The sequence below is a fragment of the Perognathus longimembris genome, chromosome 14 (assembly GCF_023159225.1).
Source record: "Perognathus longimembris pacificus isolate PPM17 chromosome 14, ASM2315922v1, whole genome shotgun sequence".
Lineage (NCBI taxonomy): Eukaryota > Metazoa > Chordata > Mammalia > Rodentia > Heteromyidae > Perognathus > Perognathus longimembris.
The window spans coordinates 39,781,909-39,799,717 of NC_063174.1; the positions used below are offsets into that span (position 1 = coordinate 39,781,909).

The 17,809-nt window shown below is 46.9% G+C and overlaps 1 protein-coding gene across 3 annotated transcripts in view; it reads right to left on the reverse strand.

Moving 5' to 3' along the window:
• Positions 1–17,809, reverse strand: part of Dpf3 (double PHD fingers 3) — a 242,640-nt gene that overhangs the window by 62,047 nt on the left and 162,784 nt on the right. For all 3 annotated transcript variants that reach the window (XM_048362472.1, XM_048362473.1, XM_048362475.1), the window contains exon 7: positions 13,947–14,084. In XM_048362472.1, coding sequence (XP_048218429.1) covers positions 13,947–14,084 — 138 coding nt within the window. The remainder of the gene's footprint in view (positions 1–13,946; positions 14,085–17,809) is intronic.

A 17,809-nucleotide genomic window follows, 5' to 3' on the forward strand; every position in this document is an offset into this window, starting at 1 on the left:
TCCTGCAGTAGTGCACTCAATGTATCCTTTCTGGTAAAATGTCATGGGACAGGCTAATAGCTTGTGCATCTGATCCTCTAACACTTTCTCATTTAGGGTTAGTTTCAGACTGAAAGTTCTCGCCTGAAGCTCTCCCAGTTCCCAGTTACCAGTGACCTTTCACGCCTTTGGAAGGGCACTCAGCATCACCGTGATGACCCTGCTCCTGATGAAAATTGTGTACACCTGCTTGGTCTCCCACATTAAACAACCATGGACAAATCATCCAGGTGCATCCATGTCTAACTCACCACTGTAACTGCTATGGGCCTCGCATGCTAGAAATGTTGCTGACAATGGTGAGATTAGTGGCCTAGAAATGGATTGACAGAGATGTAAACAGGTGTCACCATGGTGTCCCCTGGGATCTCCTCCCCATGGGGACAGAGGCCAGTGTTTTCCTGTGGCAGAGTCATCTGTCACTCTACATATCACTCACTGCCCTTGGTTTATTTCTTGTCTCTTCAAAGAGCTGATCCATGTCTAAAAATGGATGGATCAGCCATAGCAGGCTAACTAGAGCTTATGGCAGGCTCCCAGGGTGCTCAAGAGGGGGTAGCCAAGGGTCCTGAATTGCTGAGAGAATAACAACGTACATAACGACTATACCACTGGTTTGGATATGAAAATCCTCTGAAAGGCTGGTGTGTTGACAGTTTGGTCCCAGTGCTTCAGTGTTCAGAGGTGGAGTTTTGACTGGATCATGAGGGTTCTGACTCGATCAATGGTTTAATCTACAGATGGGCTCAGGTATGAACAGACTTTTAGGAGGTGGTAGCACTATGAAAGGTGAGACCCACTTGGAGCCTTTGAAGGGGAGATCTTGGCCTGGCCCCTTCTTGTTCTGTGTCTATGCTTCCCAGCCAGCAGAAGGCAATCAGCCCAATCCCCCTAAGCCCCCCACCCCCCACTGCACTCTGATTCTCCACATGGAGGCAGGTGAGTACTGACTGGAACCTCTGAAACTACAAGCAAAAAAAAAAATGATCAAAATCATCTTTTCAAGTATTTGCCACTGCAACAAAAGTCTGACTAACACAACAACCGTACAAGAAAATACACGATCATTAGCTGCTATCTCTTGAGAAGGGGATTTCAGGTCACATTCTCCCACTCAGCCTCCCTTTGATTCAACTGCTTGTTGAGAAGATAGGAAAAAATAGGAAGTGGAAATGTGGTTCAAGTGTTGAATCACCAGCCTTGAGTGAAAAAGCAAGGCAAGAGCACAAAGCTCTGAGTTCAAGTCCCTGAGTATCAGCATGAGAAAGAGAGAGATAGGAGAGAAAGAAAGAGAGAGGATACATGTATCTATTATTGCACAAAGCTGTAGTCAAACTTACACTAGATGCTTTACAGTCACTATCTCATTGATCCTTACAGAATCTTTGTAAGCAAGAATTGACAGATAAGTATCTGAAACCCAAAGAGATGAAAGTGCTACTCCAGGGCCCAGTTATGAAGAGGAGACAAGATTTATTCCGGATTGTTTGTGTCCCCTGAGATTCTGCCTCCAGTCACATGTTCTCTGCCTCCCAGGAAGTCTAGAGGCAAACATTTCCTGGCCATACCTTGCCTATCAAGCATTTCATAAATCACTTTAGAATCAACTTGATTCACCCAATATGTTATTTATTAAGCCTGAAGTGGTTAAAAAAATTAAGATTGGCCTGATAAAAGCGGAAATTCCCTTTGAACTTAAATTTAATGTCTCTATCACAACAATCTATGCTGGATGACCCTGTTTATTGTCATATACACTTCTTTGGAGAATTTCAGAGACTCATGGAGGGATGTTGTTAAGTCAGGCACACACCATGGCTAGATTGGCCTATGGCCTGACCTAGCCATAAGCAATTTCCTGGTACTATATATGAGATCATTATAAAAAGGATTTCACTATAAATAGGAAGCTCACCCAGGCCTTGCAAGTGGGATTTAAATAGATTCTGCTTCTGCTTATGGGAAATTGAGTCCCGCTTTATAGAACACGATGACAGGGAGGGTAAAGACCCCAGTGGTATCTTGATGGCAGCATCCACAGTGATGCATTTGGTTTACTCTTGATTAATGTCCGCGGGCTGAGATCATCAGAGATACAATGAGCTGCCGAGAAAATAAAGTGAGCCTTAAGCATCTAGGAATTTACCTGGGAGAGCTAACTCTACAAAAGCTCAAAGGAAACTTTAAAAAAAAAAAAAAAAAAGGTGGGGGGTGTGAGGGGAAGAGGGGAAGTCAAGAACAAAGTTCATGAAGAAATTTTAAAAAGTAAAGAAGATGGGAGGAAGCGCTCAAATAACTTAAGCAAGACAAAGGAAGAGCCAGGCCTCAAAGAGTCTCACTACCATGCTCAGGGAAGGGTAGGCAGAATTCCAGAGAAGCTTAGTGCATGCTACAGGATGCATGAGTTAAAGCAGGTCTTGCATCTATGGCAAATAGGGCCCTAAATCTTCCATAAAACTACCACAAACAGGGCTGTCATCCTCTTGTGCCCCCCACCTCCCCATGCAATCTCTGCTCACTCACAAAACAAATGAATGCCAGAGCAGTCTGGCCAACAGTCCCCTCTCCCTCTCATCTCAGTTCTGCAGAGACCACCAGAGCCACATCCCAGGTGTCCTGGGGCAACAGGAAGCAGGCCAGAAGTTGAGGCTTCTCCTTGGCACACACACAAAGGCATAGCCTCACATTCCGAGCAGATGCTCCGACTGCCTGCCAGGACTTAAGTGTGCATAAGCATGCAGCCACGTTTGACACATACCAAACCCCAACCCCAGTTCAGCAGCTGTTTCTCTGGGTTCTCCTAGATTGGGGGGCGCAGTCCTTGGGGAATTTGGGAACAGTGAGCAGAGACCTCAGGAATAGACATGCCTCTTCTCACCACTCTTACTTCTCCCCCTAGCACCCTCTATGGCTGACAGCTCCCATGTCCCTCCACTCCACAGGTCTGACACGTTTCCATGGCAACCAGAATCCTGGGCTCCAACAGCTTCTGCTCTTGCCACCTGTTATTACTTCATCTCTCAAGTGTAAAGCATCCTCACCCGGTGCCACTTGGTTGTGCAGAGCGCATCTTTAGAAGATGAAGTAAAGAAAAGGGGAGAGGGAAAGGAGGGTGTGTGGAAAGGTAGCCACAGGCTGGCCACATAAAACACAGTGCGCAGGACAGGCTAAAGGAGGCAGCTTTAGGGACAGGGAGGGTAAGAAAGAAAGATGCCAATCTACGCGCCTTCTCTTCAGAATCAGCACGCAGGCCTCAGCTGGAGGCCACTGCCACACCCCAGCTCCCTTCTCCTAGCCTTTAATGAGGGCCACAGGAGGGGTGGGGAAGCAAGCCGCAAGCTGGGGAAGGGAAGACAGCTGGGCAGAGATCAGAGTAGTCCCAATGTAGAGCAGAGCCAGCTAGGAGGGGGTTAAAAGTGGCGTGATCAAGACAGTGGGGAAGGCTAGACCAGAGGGCAAGCAGAACATCAAAGCTGGGATAAATGGCCTTAATTCGCATGCTCTGCTCACCCCACTTCTTACGTGTTTACTCATATAAATTATCCCCAAGGTCTGACACCTTTTTTTCACTGCTTCCCTAGAACTGATGAAAATATAAATCCTGTAGATCCAAGGAATAAAGGTGTGGGGATTCCTTTCAGGCTGGTTTTTGGTCATCTCACAGAAATCAGGCTTTGCCCCAGGGCTTGAGAGAAGACAAATGGTACCTTCCACCCCACTCCCCCACCCCCATGCAGAGGCGAGGGACCCAGAGCCGGATAGGCGAGTGGACACCAGGGATCGCTCATTGTGTGATTTTTGGGCCACCAAGAATCCTGGAAAGCAGAGAACTCACCAGCCTCCTCCTATGCCATTTGGCCACCCAGTGGCAAGGAGAGAATAAATATGGGACACATGGGGGGGGGGGTTGCTGATGTAGAATAATCCTGGGCACTGAGATTAGTCTGTCTGGAGAAAGGAAGGCCAGGGGATGCTTTAATAAGTCTTCAAGTTTATAGATGAGGCTGATAAATTGTCACACTGTACCGTCAAGGACAACATGAGGCAAAATGAGCTGAAAGGGTAGCACATGCCTCAGGGAAACTAGAAATGAAAGTGGCAAAACTGGGAAGCAATGGAGGGGCCAGAAGCTGGTTGCTCACGCCTGTAATCCTAGCTACGCAGGAGGCTGAGATCTGAGGATGGGGTTGAAGCCAGTCCAGGCAAGAAAGTCCAGACTTTAATCTCTAATTAATTGCCCAAAAGCCAGAAATGATTTCTATATTCTTCATCTGAGATGGATGATATCCATGCTTGGATTCTGCATTGATGATACTTGAGGTACAGGAGGATAAGCAGTGTGTCCAAGGTCAAGCATTAGTAAGTGGTTGCTTGGCCCTCTACCAAGGCAGTGTGGCCCTCAGCAGGCCCATAAATACCACCCTCCCATGAACACCCACAACCACACAGTTGGAGGAAATCAAGCCTGAGATGCTGGCAGAGCCTAAGTGCTTTCTAGGCCAGGGCTTCTCAAATTTTGCTGTGCAATCATTTTGGAATCTCATTAAAATTCAGATCTAGCCAGGCATCGGTGGCTCATGCCTGTAATCCTAGCCACTCAGGAGGCTGAGATTTGAGGACCACAGTTTGAAGCCAGCCCAGACAGAAAAGTCCCCACAAGGCTCATCTCCAACTGACCACTCAAAAACCGGAAGTAGCACTGTAGCTCAAGTGGTAGAGCATTAGCTTTGAGCACAGAGGCCTAGGGACAGTGCCCAGGCCCTGAATTCAAGCCCCACAACCAACAACAACAAAAATTCAGATGGGAATTCATAGATCCAAGTTAAGACTTGAGATCCCAGGTGTCTTACAAGCTCCTCAGTGAGGTGGCCAAGTGCCAAGGCTTGTCTATAACCAAGAGATTCCTAGGGGCCGGATTTTTTCAGCACTACCACTAGGCAAATCTGGGTGAGATGCTCACCAGGGTCCCAGGTGGTGAGAGTGCTGCTGCGGGATCCCACTGAAAGAATTGAAAATGCAGACCCTCACGGTGAGAAACGTGGACTTGCTCACCTAGGGTAAAAAGCACTGTGAGGACAGGTGCGGGGTGATCTATTATACTTTTAAGAAATTGCTCTGGTTTCTCCTTGGAGACAATAAGAGACGATCATAGAGACAGAAAGACCACTCAGCAAGTTGTAGTGGCCTAGGTGGAAGTGACCAGTGGTAGCCAGGAATGGGAAAGAAGTCTATTTTTAAAGGGGGAGCTGTTTTCACTTCAAGCATAAAGCAGCCCTCCTCTCCCCCCACCCACCCCGAATAAAGCAAGTTCATAAAAAGGAGAGAAGAATTAGGAAAGATGATAAAACAGAATGAGAGAAAGAAAGATGTCAGGAAGGCTATCGAATACTGTGTGGGTTTTTTTTCTCTATTTCAAAACTCATTTGTCAATTAAAATGTCAGTGCAAATTTGTAATGGCAGGGGTGAGATATGTATCATGACAACCAGCTAGAGCTAAAAATTTTGAAGAATACATGTGCCTGTTATGGATTGAAGGTTGAAGGGTGTCCACACACACCCAAAATCCAGGTTGAAGTCCTACCTGCCAGTGTGATATTTTCTGGATTGGGATCTCCAGTTAAGTCTACCATGATGAGATTAATGCCTTTGTGAGACAGGAGAGATCTAGCATCTCTTTCCCTCTAACCACACCCTCAGCAAAGGGCATGTGAGGACACACCCACCCACAAGGTGACTGTCTGCAGCTCAAGGACAAAGCCCTCACCAGGTCTTCACTGAACACCAACTCCGCTGGCTCCTTGATCTTGAACTTTCATCTCCAGAACTATACCAAATACATTTCTGTTGAGCCACCCAGCCTGGAATTTTGTTGTGACATCCCCAGCTGACTAAGGCAGTGCCTGCGAATGCATTTATCTCTTCTTGGAAAGCTACTATGTAACATGACTCATTGGATAACTGGTCAGTGGGTGAAAATTAACAGATATCAGAAGGTCCATGAGAAAGATCTAGGTCTGGGCCTGGGATCCATCACTTGAGATCCATTTTCCTGAAAGACGAATGATGCCCAACTCAAAACCCATTCACATCTCAGCTTCCCATGTCCTTGTGTGGCTTGGGACATGTTTCTCGCACTTTCTCCATTTCCTCTGCAAAATGAGACTACAGCAAATGCTTTATGGACTTGTGAGCCTTCCAGAAGATGACGTGTGGAAAGTGCCTGGTGCCTACCACGTCTTCCATCATTTTGTTTCTTCATTTTTCTTCTATGTGCAAAATAATTATATTTCTTATAAAGTAGGATGGAAAAACCCCAAAGGCCTGAATAAGTAAGTTTTCCCAAGAAGTTGGCCCAACATTCCTGAGTTTGCATTTGCAGTCCACATCCATAAATACCTCTCTTAATCTGTGGGTGGTGTGGCATCCTAGAGGTGTTTAGTACTTACCTCACGGCAAGGAATGAATGAGGTAAACACAACATGTGTAGCATGAGATGCTTGCAACAATAATACTAGCATTGTCATCTCCATTCCTGCACAATTCATGGGGGACTCTTCAACACGGACTTTCTAGAGAATTATGCCAAAGGCATGAGAGAAATCAGAGACTCAGAATGTACTGAGAGACAGGTAGACACCCAGTTCCAGGAAAATGGCATTGCTAATAAAGGAGAGCCACACTGGACTTGGATTCTCTCCCAAAGCTGGGTTTGATGCATTTGTCTTATTTCCCCAGTTACTCCAGAAGTGCTGTAAGGGCACTGACCATGTTAGACCTTCCTGGAGTCCCAGTTATACTTATTCCCACACGCATACAACAGGTGTGCAATGAACACTCCAGTTCAACCTATACAACAGAATCAGCAAAGAATGTGCTAGGTAGGGCCAGGTCAGCCTTTTGCTAGTTCTGACTGATGCCAAAGCGCCCTCACAGCTTCACAGAGAGAGAAGAGTCCCCTCCCACTGCCTCAGATAGAGCCCCTGAGGTCAACATGCGGTCACAGACATGTTCTGTGGTTCCAGATGGGACAGAGATGGGAGGATCACTCACCACACCAGACAAAGGACCAGTCCTACCCACCCCACCCCCTGACACACACACTGTCTAAGACTTGCAGCAACCCCAAGAGGTCAGTAAGACCATAGGCTTACTATGTTTCACAAATGAGGCAACAAAGGGGCAGAGAAGTGTAAGCCACTGACCCTCATCTCCACAGCTATGTCCAGCGAGGCAAGCAGAGTCCCAAGTCACCCTCTGGAGTAACAGAACAAAGCCATTCTCTCTGCCTCTGGGTCAAGGGTGTGCATGGCCCATGACTGGAAAACAACCTCCAGGTACTTACACTCCCCTCTACCCCAAGGAGCAGAGCAAGCCCTCGGGTTCTTTGTTTTGTAACCTATAAATGGTTTGGTTGACTAACAATTCATCTAAGGAGTATCTGTTCTCAGTTTCTACATTTGCTCTTTGGGAGGGAGGAGACAGGCAGGGGACCAGGGCCCCAAACCTGAATTTTCCTCAATTTCCAACCAAGACAGTTCAACCAAGGTTGAACTCTCTGTGGCAAGTTACACAGACTTTGTGGCTTTTCAGGCACCTTGTAGAGTGATGCAATTTTTTTTAAAGCACATTTCCCAGGAAAATTTCTCTCTATCTCCTAAACCAAAGTACTCACCTCTGGGCCATATGTTAGAGGACGAGAAATGTCAGAGGACTAACATCTAGAGATCTTCCCCATCTGAGTAGCACTGACATCATGTGCTGCTTTTAGCTAATTTGCACATTATCAGACTAATTTCCAGATTATCTAATCAGCAGACATTACCCTTCATCAATTCAGTTCTCCCCTTCCAGCTCCTCAGAGAACAATGTGCCTTCCAAAGGTGGACCAGGGCAAGGTGCCCCTCCCTCTCCCCCCCACCTCAATTCCTTCCCTCTTCCCCCTTTCTCTAGGCTAACTTTGTACCAGCACACTCCCACTACACAGAAGACTGACTGATGTCCAGAGACCTATGACACCCCAGTTTCAATTCCATGGACCTGGAAAACAAGTTTGCAAAACATCTTACCAAGCCATGTTTGAAAAATACCATTTTCTCAAAATGAACTCCGGGAAATGGAAACGAGGTTTTTCTCTTGGTTGTTGTTTTTGTTTTCTTTCCCTTCTGTCTTGTTTGTTCATTTATCTGTCTTTGGGAGTGTAAGGGGAAGCACAGAATTGGAGGGACAACGGGTGAATAAATGCAGCAGTGGTACTCACTGGACACAATGTAGAAAATGAGCTATTCAACTTGTGGGTGGGAACGGGAGCGGAAAAACTGGGAAGAGAGAAGGGCAGGGGTGACATTGTCCAAAAAGAAATGTACTCATTACCTGACTTATATAACTGTAACCTCTCTGTACATCACCTTTATAATAACAATACAAAAATTTTAAAACTAATTTTAAACATACCATTTTCCTCCTGGGAGCTGTAAGTACGTAGTGGAGAGCATGGTGTATTTATTTCTGTATCAAATAGAAAAGCTATATCACCTAAGAACTAGTAAGACTCCAAATGAATTTCTTTGTAAACCATTCCCTTTTACCCCCCAATGACAGCTGGCATGGTTGCCATGTCCTGTGGGGGAGAGAGGATGCCCCAACAGTGGCTCCTACCTACACTTCCCTCTCTCCTCCATAACCCTAAAATTCAACACTACCATCACACCCAAATCCAACCAATTGTGTGAACACCCATGCTCTTTCATATCCCTTGCCTACTCTGTGTACCTCCTGGAACCTGCAAGGTCCTCGGGAATGCCACCTCGAGGAATCCTTTGTGAATTCCTTGAAGCAGTGTCTTCAGCTTGAATGTGCACCAGAAGACTCTAGAGGAGGTTTCAAACACCACAGGCCTCCCTCAGAGACTGGGGGATGTCAAGCACCAGTGGCTCATGCCAGTAATCCTGACTACTAAGGAGGCTGAGATCCAGAGGATCACAGTTCAGCCTAGGCAGAAAAGACTGATAGACTCCATCTCTAGAATAACCAGCAAAAGGCTAGTCTGGAGGCATGGGCCAAGTGATAGGCCAATACCCAAGGAAGAAAGCTACCCAAACAAGCACAAAGCCCTGAGTTCAAACCCCAATAGTGGAACTTCGGAGCATGGCTTTCCACTGAGTCATCAAGTGATATTGATGCCAGCTCAGAGCAGCCCTGACTTTAGTCCTTAGGAAACTCACCCTCTGTACACACTCACTGCACACTCCCACCCAATCAGGATTGTGAACTCCACAAGGACTCAGCCACATCTTATTCATATCTGTTCTTCTCAATTCCTTCCTATAGTCAATATTCAATACGTGGGTACCAACGCAAGGATGGACGGATGGATGGGTGGAGGGAGGGAGGGAGGAAAGGAGGGAGGGAGGGATGGACAACACTAAATTTATTTACTAATCTTTTTTTCATCCAAGCCCAGGGCTTCATAAAGGTATATCCCTGTGCTAAAAATTATCTTGAAAAATTCACCAGTAAAGAGCTAGAGATGTAGCTTGGTGGTGGAGCACTTGCCAAGTAGGCACACAGTCCTGGTTTTCATCCCGTTCCCATTGTGTAGAGAAAGTAAAAGCAACTGGAGATGAGCTCTGAAATCGTGGGCCTGTGTCACTGAGGGTTTGAATTCTAATCCTGCCTGGTAAAGTTGCTCATCAGCAGTCTCCACAGAGTGCTTCTGAGCAGTGGCTCTTGAGTCCTGACTCCCCATGCCCTCCCTCCTTGTAGTCATGCGTATCTCTATGTCCACATGTCTGAATGTAAGCTTGTGCACATATGCACACATACACATGTATGTGGTTTTATTTGTAGAAAGTGCCAAGATGAAGGTAACAAGAGATGTGGAGGAAGAGGAAGGGGGGAACCTGAGGGAGAAAGACCCCATCAGAAAAGTCCGTGCTCCCAAGGGTGAGAGCTGAGCTCCAGCTCAGGCTGAAGCCTGCCTGTCATTCAGGCAGAGAGCCCAGAACCATGGGGGCAACGGGACACAGAAATGGATACTCAGGAGAAAATGTGACTCTAGGAGAGAAACAAAGGCGAGAGCACATCCGCTGGGAGGGGCAGGCGGAGGGCAGGAGTGGCCGTCCACTGCTGAGCTGGCAGCTCAGGGCGGCGGCTGGGGGAGGGGAAGGTCAGTGCTGGCTCCTGCAGGCCACCCTGCCCTTTCAGCCACCGCAGGGGCAGCAGCAAAGAGCCAGAGCTCTGAGGAGGACACAGTTGGTCCTGATGGCGGGAGGGACGGCGGGAGGACCAAAGTCGAAAGGTCTTGATGGCTGCAGGTGGTGCAAACCAGCTGCCTGTGGCCCTGCAAGCGGCGGGCCTATTTTGTTCATTAGAGCCGCCTGGGTCATCCCACAGCTCTACCACAGGGGGGAAAGTCAGCGTTTCCACTTTGACAGCATCCAGACCTTCCCCCAGGGGAGCCACAGATTAGCCTCCTGGATTAAGCTCTCCTGACTCCCTCCCCTGAAGTGTGTGTGTGTGTGTGTGTGTGTGTGTGTGTGAGAGAGAGAGAGAGAGGGGGGGGGTGTATGTGTGTGTGTGTGTGTGTGTGTGTGTGTGTGTATGTGTGCGTTGGGAATGGGGGTGGGGAAACTGAAACCTCAAGTTGTTGCTGAGCTGTCACATTGAGTTCACCATGCAGCTCTGGTGGCATTTAGGGGCAGGATGGATGGGGGTTCACCCCAACTGCAGGAGCAGTTAATGACTGGGTATTAATAATGCTGGCAATTAGCACTCACAGGGAGCTGGGAGGGGGAACTGCCCGCCAGGAGACTGTGGGAGGAAACAGAACACACACAGGGAGCAGGGAGCAGATCCGTGGGCTATGTGGCACACAGAACCCAGGGAGAGCAGCTGCCCGGGGGACTTGTCCTGGGTATGTGGGGACAGAAGAGAATGACTTCTCCGGACACCAACAACCCGTCCATTGCACCCCTTCCCCGTGAGCCATGTCGAGGTTGCTCAGAGTTCTCAGAGAAAAAGCTCCAAGGAGAGGTCATGGCAAGGGCACTTGAGAGGGTTCTGGAACCCTCTTCATATAAGAAGACTCCAGATCAGCCCAGAAACAGCAGTTGCTTTCTGTGAGATTTAAAAGCCATGGCCAGTCAGATGGTTCTTTGGGAAGAAATGTGTTCTATAAGATGGATGAGAAAGGAAGGGGGGCAGAGGGTGGGGTCCAAGCATGTGTATCACACATGACCCCGCAGAGATATAAGGACAGGCACTGAACATTTTCTTTTTCTCTTGGTACTGATCCTGGGCGCTGTCCCTGAGTTTTATCTGCTCACAGCTAGTGCTCTACTACTTGAGCCACAGTTTCACTACCAGCTTTTTTGGTAGTTAGTTGGAGATAAGACTTTCCTGCCTGAACTGGCTTTGAACCATGTTCCTCAGATCTCAGCCTTCTGAGTAGTTAGGATTACAGGTGTGAACCACTAGCAACATTAGACATTTCTCAAGGAGGTATCTCCATGGAGGAAGAGGAATGATGGGCACCGTGTCCTTAGTAAGCAAGACCATGTGGCATCATGGGAGGGCACGAGGAGGCAGAGAACATCTACAAATGGGAGTGCAGAAGTACATCCTGGTGAACTGAATAAAACATGCCAGAGCTGACTCACAAGTCAATAGCTAACTTGCAGGGGTGAAGGCCCAAGTGGGGAGGAGACTGCCTCATTCTATCTGGGGTCTGCAGTTTGCCCTCCTCAGCCATTGGCAAAACTGTCTATGTACACACAGGGGCACACACACACACACACACACACACACACACACACGTGCATATGCACACATGCCATTGACCATAGTGAAGCTACAGGACAACCAGGGAAACTAAGTCAGGTACTAAAGAGAAGCATTCCAAACCCTACCAGAATATAATGGCAAGACACTGAAGAGACAGAAGACTAGCTGGCACTGGGCAACTGAGAAATAAGTCTAGGCAAGGGGCTGGGAATGTGGCCTAGTGGCAAGAGTGCCACTAGTGCCATGAAGCTCTCGGTTCGATTCCCCAGCACCACATATATGGAAAAACGGCCAGAAGGGGCGCTGTGGCTCAGGTGGCAGAGTGCTAGCCTTGAGCGGAAAGAAGCCAGGGATGGTGCTCAGGCCCTGAGTCCAAGGCCCAGGACTGGCCAAAAAAAAAAAAAAAAAAAAACAAGTCTAGGCAAATAAACACTTTACTGAAATAATAACCACTAATAAATACTTTCTGAATCCCATCCCAAATCCAAGAAGACTATGCAGCTCAGTGGCAAAGCACTGGCCTAGCAAGTGCAACGTCCTGGGTTCAATCCCCAGTACCACAAAGTAAAAGATAAAAACAGAACAAAACAAAAAAGTAGTTAGATCAGAAGAGGTAAGGGAAGAGACCAGGAAATGCAAGAAACAGCCACCCGGCTGCAGGGGTAGGGCCATTGCTCTTATAAGGAGAGGAAATCTGGACATGAAAAGAAATACCAGGGCACATGAGCAGAGAGAGAGGAAAGAGCATTTGAAGGGCTGGCCAGCCAATGTACAGGCATCAGGGAGCCAAGGAAAGACTTTAGTGAACCTTGATCTTGAAGCCTCTAGGATTGAGAGAGAAAGAAAAAACAGCATCTGCTATACCAGCCTCCCAATCAGCAATACTGTGATCTGACAGCACTCAGGAGCAAATGAAGAAAGCAGTGTGCTACAAGGGGAAAGTGGGTGGGGTCAAGGAGCCACTTAAAAATTCATTGAAAGGTCTTTTGCCCCAGGTGTGTTAATTATTTGGTGACTGTGCCCCCACTGACATAGGTCAACCAAGTTAATTGAGATGCACAAGAGAGGTCTTTAAATCCTAGGGTCTGAATATTTTTTTAAGATCTGATTGATCCCTTTAATTGCATGAGTTGGTTTGCTTTAAGTATTCCCACCACCAAATCCTGTGAACAAAAAAAAATTTTTTTTAACAAAACCATACTGTGTGTTCCCAAATATTCCCCACCAGGTGATCTCAAGATGATCAATACCTTGAAGCAAGCTCAAAAAGATTCCATTATCACATAACCATTGCGGGGAGGGGGAGGGTTGTAGACCCAGAGAACATAATAGATGTTTGAGAAGAAAGTCAAGTGGTATATGCTAATTCCTCTTTGGGTTCCCTAACTCATAACTGGAAGTTAAGAAAGGAACAAAAAGAACAGCAATGAAAACACAAATCTGGAGTTGGAGGCGTGACTCACTTGTAAGAACACTAGCCAATGAGTGAAAGTTCAAGTGTCAGTTGTGAGGGGGTGGGGGGTGGGAGGGAGGGGGGGAATAGCAAAAAAGAAAAAGAAAACACAAATCTTCAGGATCACTTTGGGTCTTTTGACCCAACAGTCATCACAAATGCCACATCTACACAAATCCTATCCGCCATGTGACTGCTCAGGTAAAGAGCCTTGGCCCAAATCATGACCCTTATAACAATGCCACAGCAAGACATCCACAAATATTAGATGTCAATTAAAAAAAAAAAGAATATAAAAAAAAAAAAAAAAGAATATGGTAGCTGAGCCGACATTGAGAATGTCTGTCCCAATCCATATACCAAAAAGCCATCATAGCACAGTGGGCGGGTCTGGTATTTGACACTGGCCAGGTGAGGCCCCACCCCTTCTATTGATCACTCCCTCCCTCCCTCTGTCTGGGAGCACTGCTGGCTTTACCAACCCTGTCCAGTTCACTCTGTCTGTGGCTCCCCACAGCCAGAGGTGGTGGCCGGCTTAAGCTGAAGGATCAAATCAACTTAGGACACTGAGACCAATCATTGTTGCCAGAATGAATTCTGTGCCATACCCCTACCCCCCCCACCCACCCCCCCCCAGTCCTCATCATCCCAGCCTTCCAAGAGGGGACTCACGTCTGTGGTTCTCGTTTCTGTGGTTAGGTGGGGAGCGGGTCTCCTGATCCTGGGCTTCATCGCCCTCTTCGCTGGCCAGGTGGGTGTGAGCATAGTGATAGCTGAGGCCTGGCCGGTTCTTGTAGCGCTTGCCGCAGACTAGAGAAGGAAAAGAGGAAGGAAAGGGAAATGTCACTGTCAACAACTCCTGCAGACACGTCTCTCAATCTCCCAGGCTGTGATCTCCAGCCATCCACTGCAGTCCACCATTGCCCTGTGAATGTAAAGTTGTGGCAACAGTCATCCTCACCATATGCTCGGCGTATCTAGTCCAATATCCCCAGGCACAGGTCTGTGTGAGACCAGAAAAGCTAAGTGACTTGCCTAGGAACACACAGCAGAGCCCCCAGTAAAACCAGGTCGCCTGGGTCCCTTAAAAGGTAAGAAACCTTTTGGTGGTTACTTGGAGATAAGAGCCACACACTTTCCTGCCCAAGCTGACCTCGAACCATGATCCTGAGTAGCTAGGATTCTAGGCATGTACCACCAGCACCCAGTGGGATAATAGCAAACGGGCTCCACTTTCTACTATGAAAACCACAAAGCTGAGGCATCCCTGTCAGATTAGGCAATCAACACCCACATTTGTGACCTCAGCAGCCCAGGCAGCCCTCCCATCCCATGATGGGGTGCTCACAGGCACTACCTCTCAAATGGGGCGGCTTGAGACAAAGGCAAGACATAATATGAATATGGCCTCTTGGAACTAAGAAGGAAGAAGGTAGCTCTGTCCACTGGCTGCTCAGGATGTAGGACACAGAAGGTTGGCTAATTGCTCTAAAGCCAGAACTACCAAACACAGCCCAAGTCTCGGCCTCTGGGAGAATGGAGTTGCTGCTCATCCATGAAGCCATGGGGGTCCTTATAACATTCCCGGCTAGTTCCATCCTTCCCATTCCCAGAAGTGCCCCCCCCCCGTCACCTCAGAGGCTGAAGTTGACCATGTGCACCAAGTTGAATAACTGCTGCACAAGGTAGAAAGATCTAGATGTCAACACCAGGCCTGGACTGGGCTCAAGTCCCAGTTCTAAGTACCCAAGTTCGGTGGTCATATGACCCTGACCCTGCTTTACCACTTTACCCAGTACCTTAGCACTTCTCCTACTGTTGCTTTCTGCTTCTTCTAGGGGGCATTTTTAACAGCCATTGGCAAAAGTAACGGATAACCACATCTCTTCTTCCCCATAGTTGTATTAACTACTGGATCTTAGCTTTATTCATTTTGAATAATCACTGGGGCAATATTTAAAAATAGCAAAAATCAAATATGTCCTATTTTAAGGAAGTTGGACTTAGTGTTTCACTGTTTAGAATGGTGTAGGTAGCTAGGATTTTCTTTTTTTTTTTTAACCTTATTCAAATGGAAGTAGCTCCTCTTATTTCTCTTTTAAAGTTTTATTATAGGAGAATTTTATTAGTTGCCCTTTCAGCTTCTACTAATACACAAATCTCCTCTCCCTTATGGATGTGGTGAATTCTGTTGGATCCTGTTATTGAACCATTCTTGCATTCCTAGAATACAATCCTTTGGATGAGAGGATATTAGTCATTCAATACACAGCTGCATCCAACTGGCTAATAGTGTACCTGCACTCAGACTTGACATCCATCTACAACTTTTGGACTATGGTTATCATGCTTCAATTTTATGGTTATGTCAACTTCCAAAAATGAATTCAAGTATTTCACTGTGTGAGACCAGACAAGATATATAGTATTTCTGCCTTTGCCCTGAAAATGAGGATGACAACACACACTTACCTTGAAGGATGGTTAAATGGGTTATACATAGTATTCATAAAGCATCTCACTTGGTACCCAGCACATAATAGATGCTAAGTGAACTGTAAGTGACATTAACTTTGTCACACATCTTTGATGCTAAATATTAAGTGAGGAATTTTGATCCTTGCTGCATAGTATGTATAGGCATGGTGCAGAATCTGGCCATTGGTTGGACTTCTTTGATAAGGTAAGAGGAACATTTGAAATTCAAGTTCCTGACCTAACAACTATAAATTCAAGGCTTCCTTTCTTTCCTTCTCTCTCTCTGTCTCTCTGTCTCTCTGTTTCTCTGTCTCTGTTCTCTCTCTCTCTCTCTCTCTCTCTCTCTCTCTCTCTCTCTCTCTCTCTCTCTCTCTCCCTCATAAATACTGCAAAACATAAGATAGCACCACACATCTCAGTTCCATGGGACTAAGGAACTTGGACCCAAAGCAGCCCCTGAGTACATTCTGGGATTGCTTGTGGCTTTTTCCATTTAACCTTTTAAATGATATGAGGTCAATCCACAGCAACTTATGGAGCCACTGGAATATATATCCATTTAGTCACCAAGCACAGCGATGAGGAATGGATCTATTAAACATAGTAAAGTTACCAGCAGTTACACAAGGAGGCCTTGGCCACCTCTGCCCATTGTAAACACATTTCTTCTATGCTATTATTAAGCCAGTTTCTGTGTTTTCCTTAATCACAGAAATTCAGAACCTTCCTGACCTAACCCTCTATCTAATCGCTTTGCTCCCACAAACTTGAGACCCTCTTCTAGGACAACTCCAGGTATGGGGAACTCACTACCACTCAGAGTGGGCACTCCATTGATCTACTTGATTCCCAGTTAGGTCTGCGCCGTACGTAGGCCTCCCTGACAGCCTGTTTCCTGTTGCTTTCTTTCATCTGGACATCAACAACTCCGCCTCACCTGTTGCCTTGCCCATACTACAAGCCCTATGTGTTGAGTGGTTGGTGAATGAATCTAGAAACACCTTGTGGGAAATGCCAAGCAACAAGGGTGGGGCAAGCTTGTAGTTTCTGACCCATCCACATTCATTTCATGTGAATGGCTCTTAAAACCTACAAAGCTCACTCAGTCTCATTCCAGACTACAGAGAAGAATCATTTTGGGAGTAAATCCTTATTGCTAGAACACATTGCTAGAACACATATTCTCAAAGCGAAGTCCTCAAACCAGTACCATCAATAATCACCTAAAAACGTATTCTCAGGCTGCACCCCAGACCTACCAAATCAGGAACTGTGACTATGGGGGCTTAGCTATTTGTGGCTGAACAAACTAGGTAACCCAAGTGACCACTACTGTTTGCAAAGATTGCCTTGAGCCCTGGTTCTGACTGTGTCCGCCTGTGAATGGATGTGGCCTGTAGAAGCAGTGGAGACAGCCCTGAGACTTGAGGTTGGCCATTAAAAGAACCAGACTCAGGAAACACAAGGAGGTCCCAGAAGCCAGACTCCTTCATGAAGAGCCCTCTGGGTAGAACTTCATCTCTGTGTGTGTGTGTGTGTGTGTGTGTGTGTGTGTGTGTGTGTGTGTGTGTGTGTGTATGCTGGTACTGGGGTTTGAACTTGGGGTCTTGCACTCTCATTTAGCTTCTTTTTGCTCGACTGGTACCACATCTCCACTTCCAGCTTTTTTCCTTATTAATTGTAGATAAGAGTCTCATGGACTTTCCTGCTCAGGGTGGCTTCGAACCATGATCCTCAGCTCTCAGCTTCTTGAGTAACTAGGATTACAGGCATGAGCCATCGTGCTTGAGCACTAGATCTTCAATTCAACAGAGTATGTATTAAACACCTAATATGTATGCCCCCAGACCTGTGGTAACAGGACAAAGATAAACTCCCTCAAGGAGTTAAGAGTCTAAAAGAGGTGGGAGGTGGGGTAGCTGCAGCTGTGAACAGGTGCAGTCAGAGGGACACGCAGGAGGAGATAGACCCCCTGAGAAGCACCTGCTTAGCACGTGTGAGGTGAGTAAGAACTTTGCAGTGGAAAAAGGAGATCAGAGAAGGCTGGCCACAGGTGC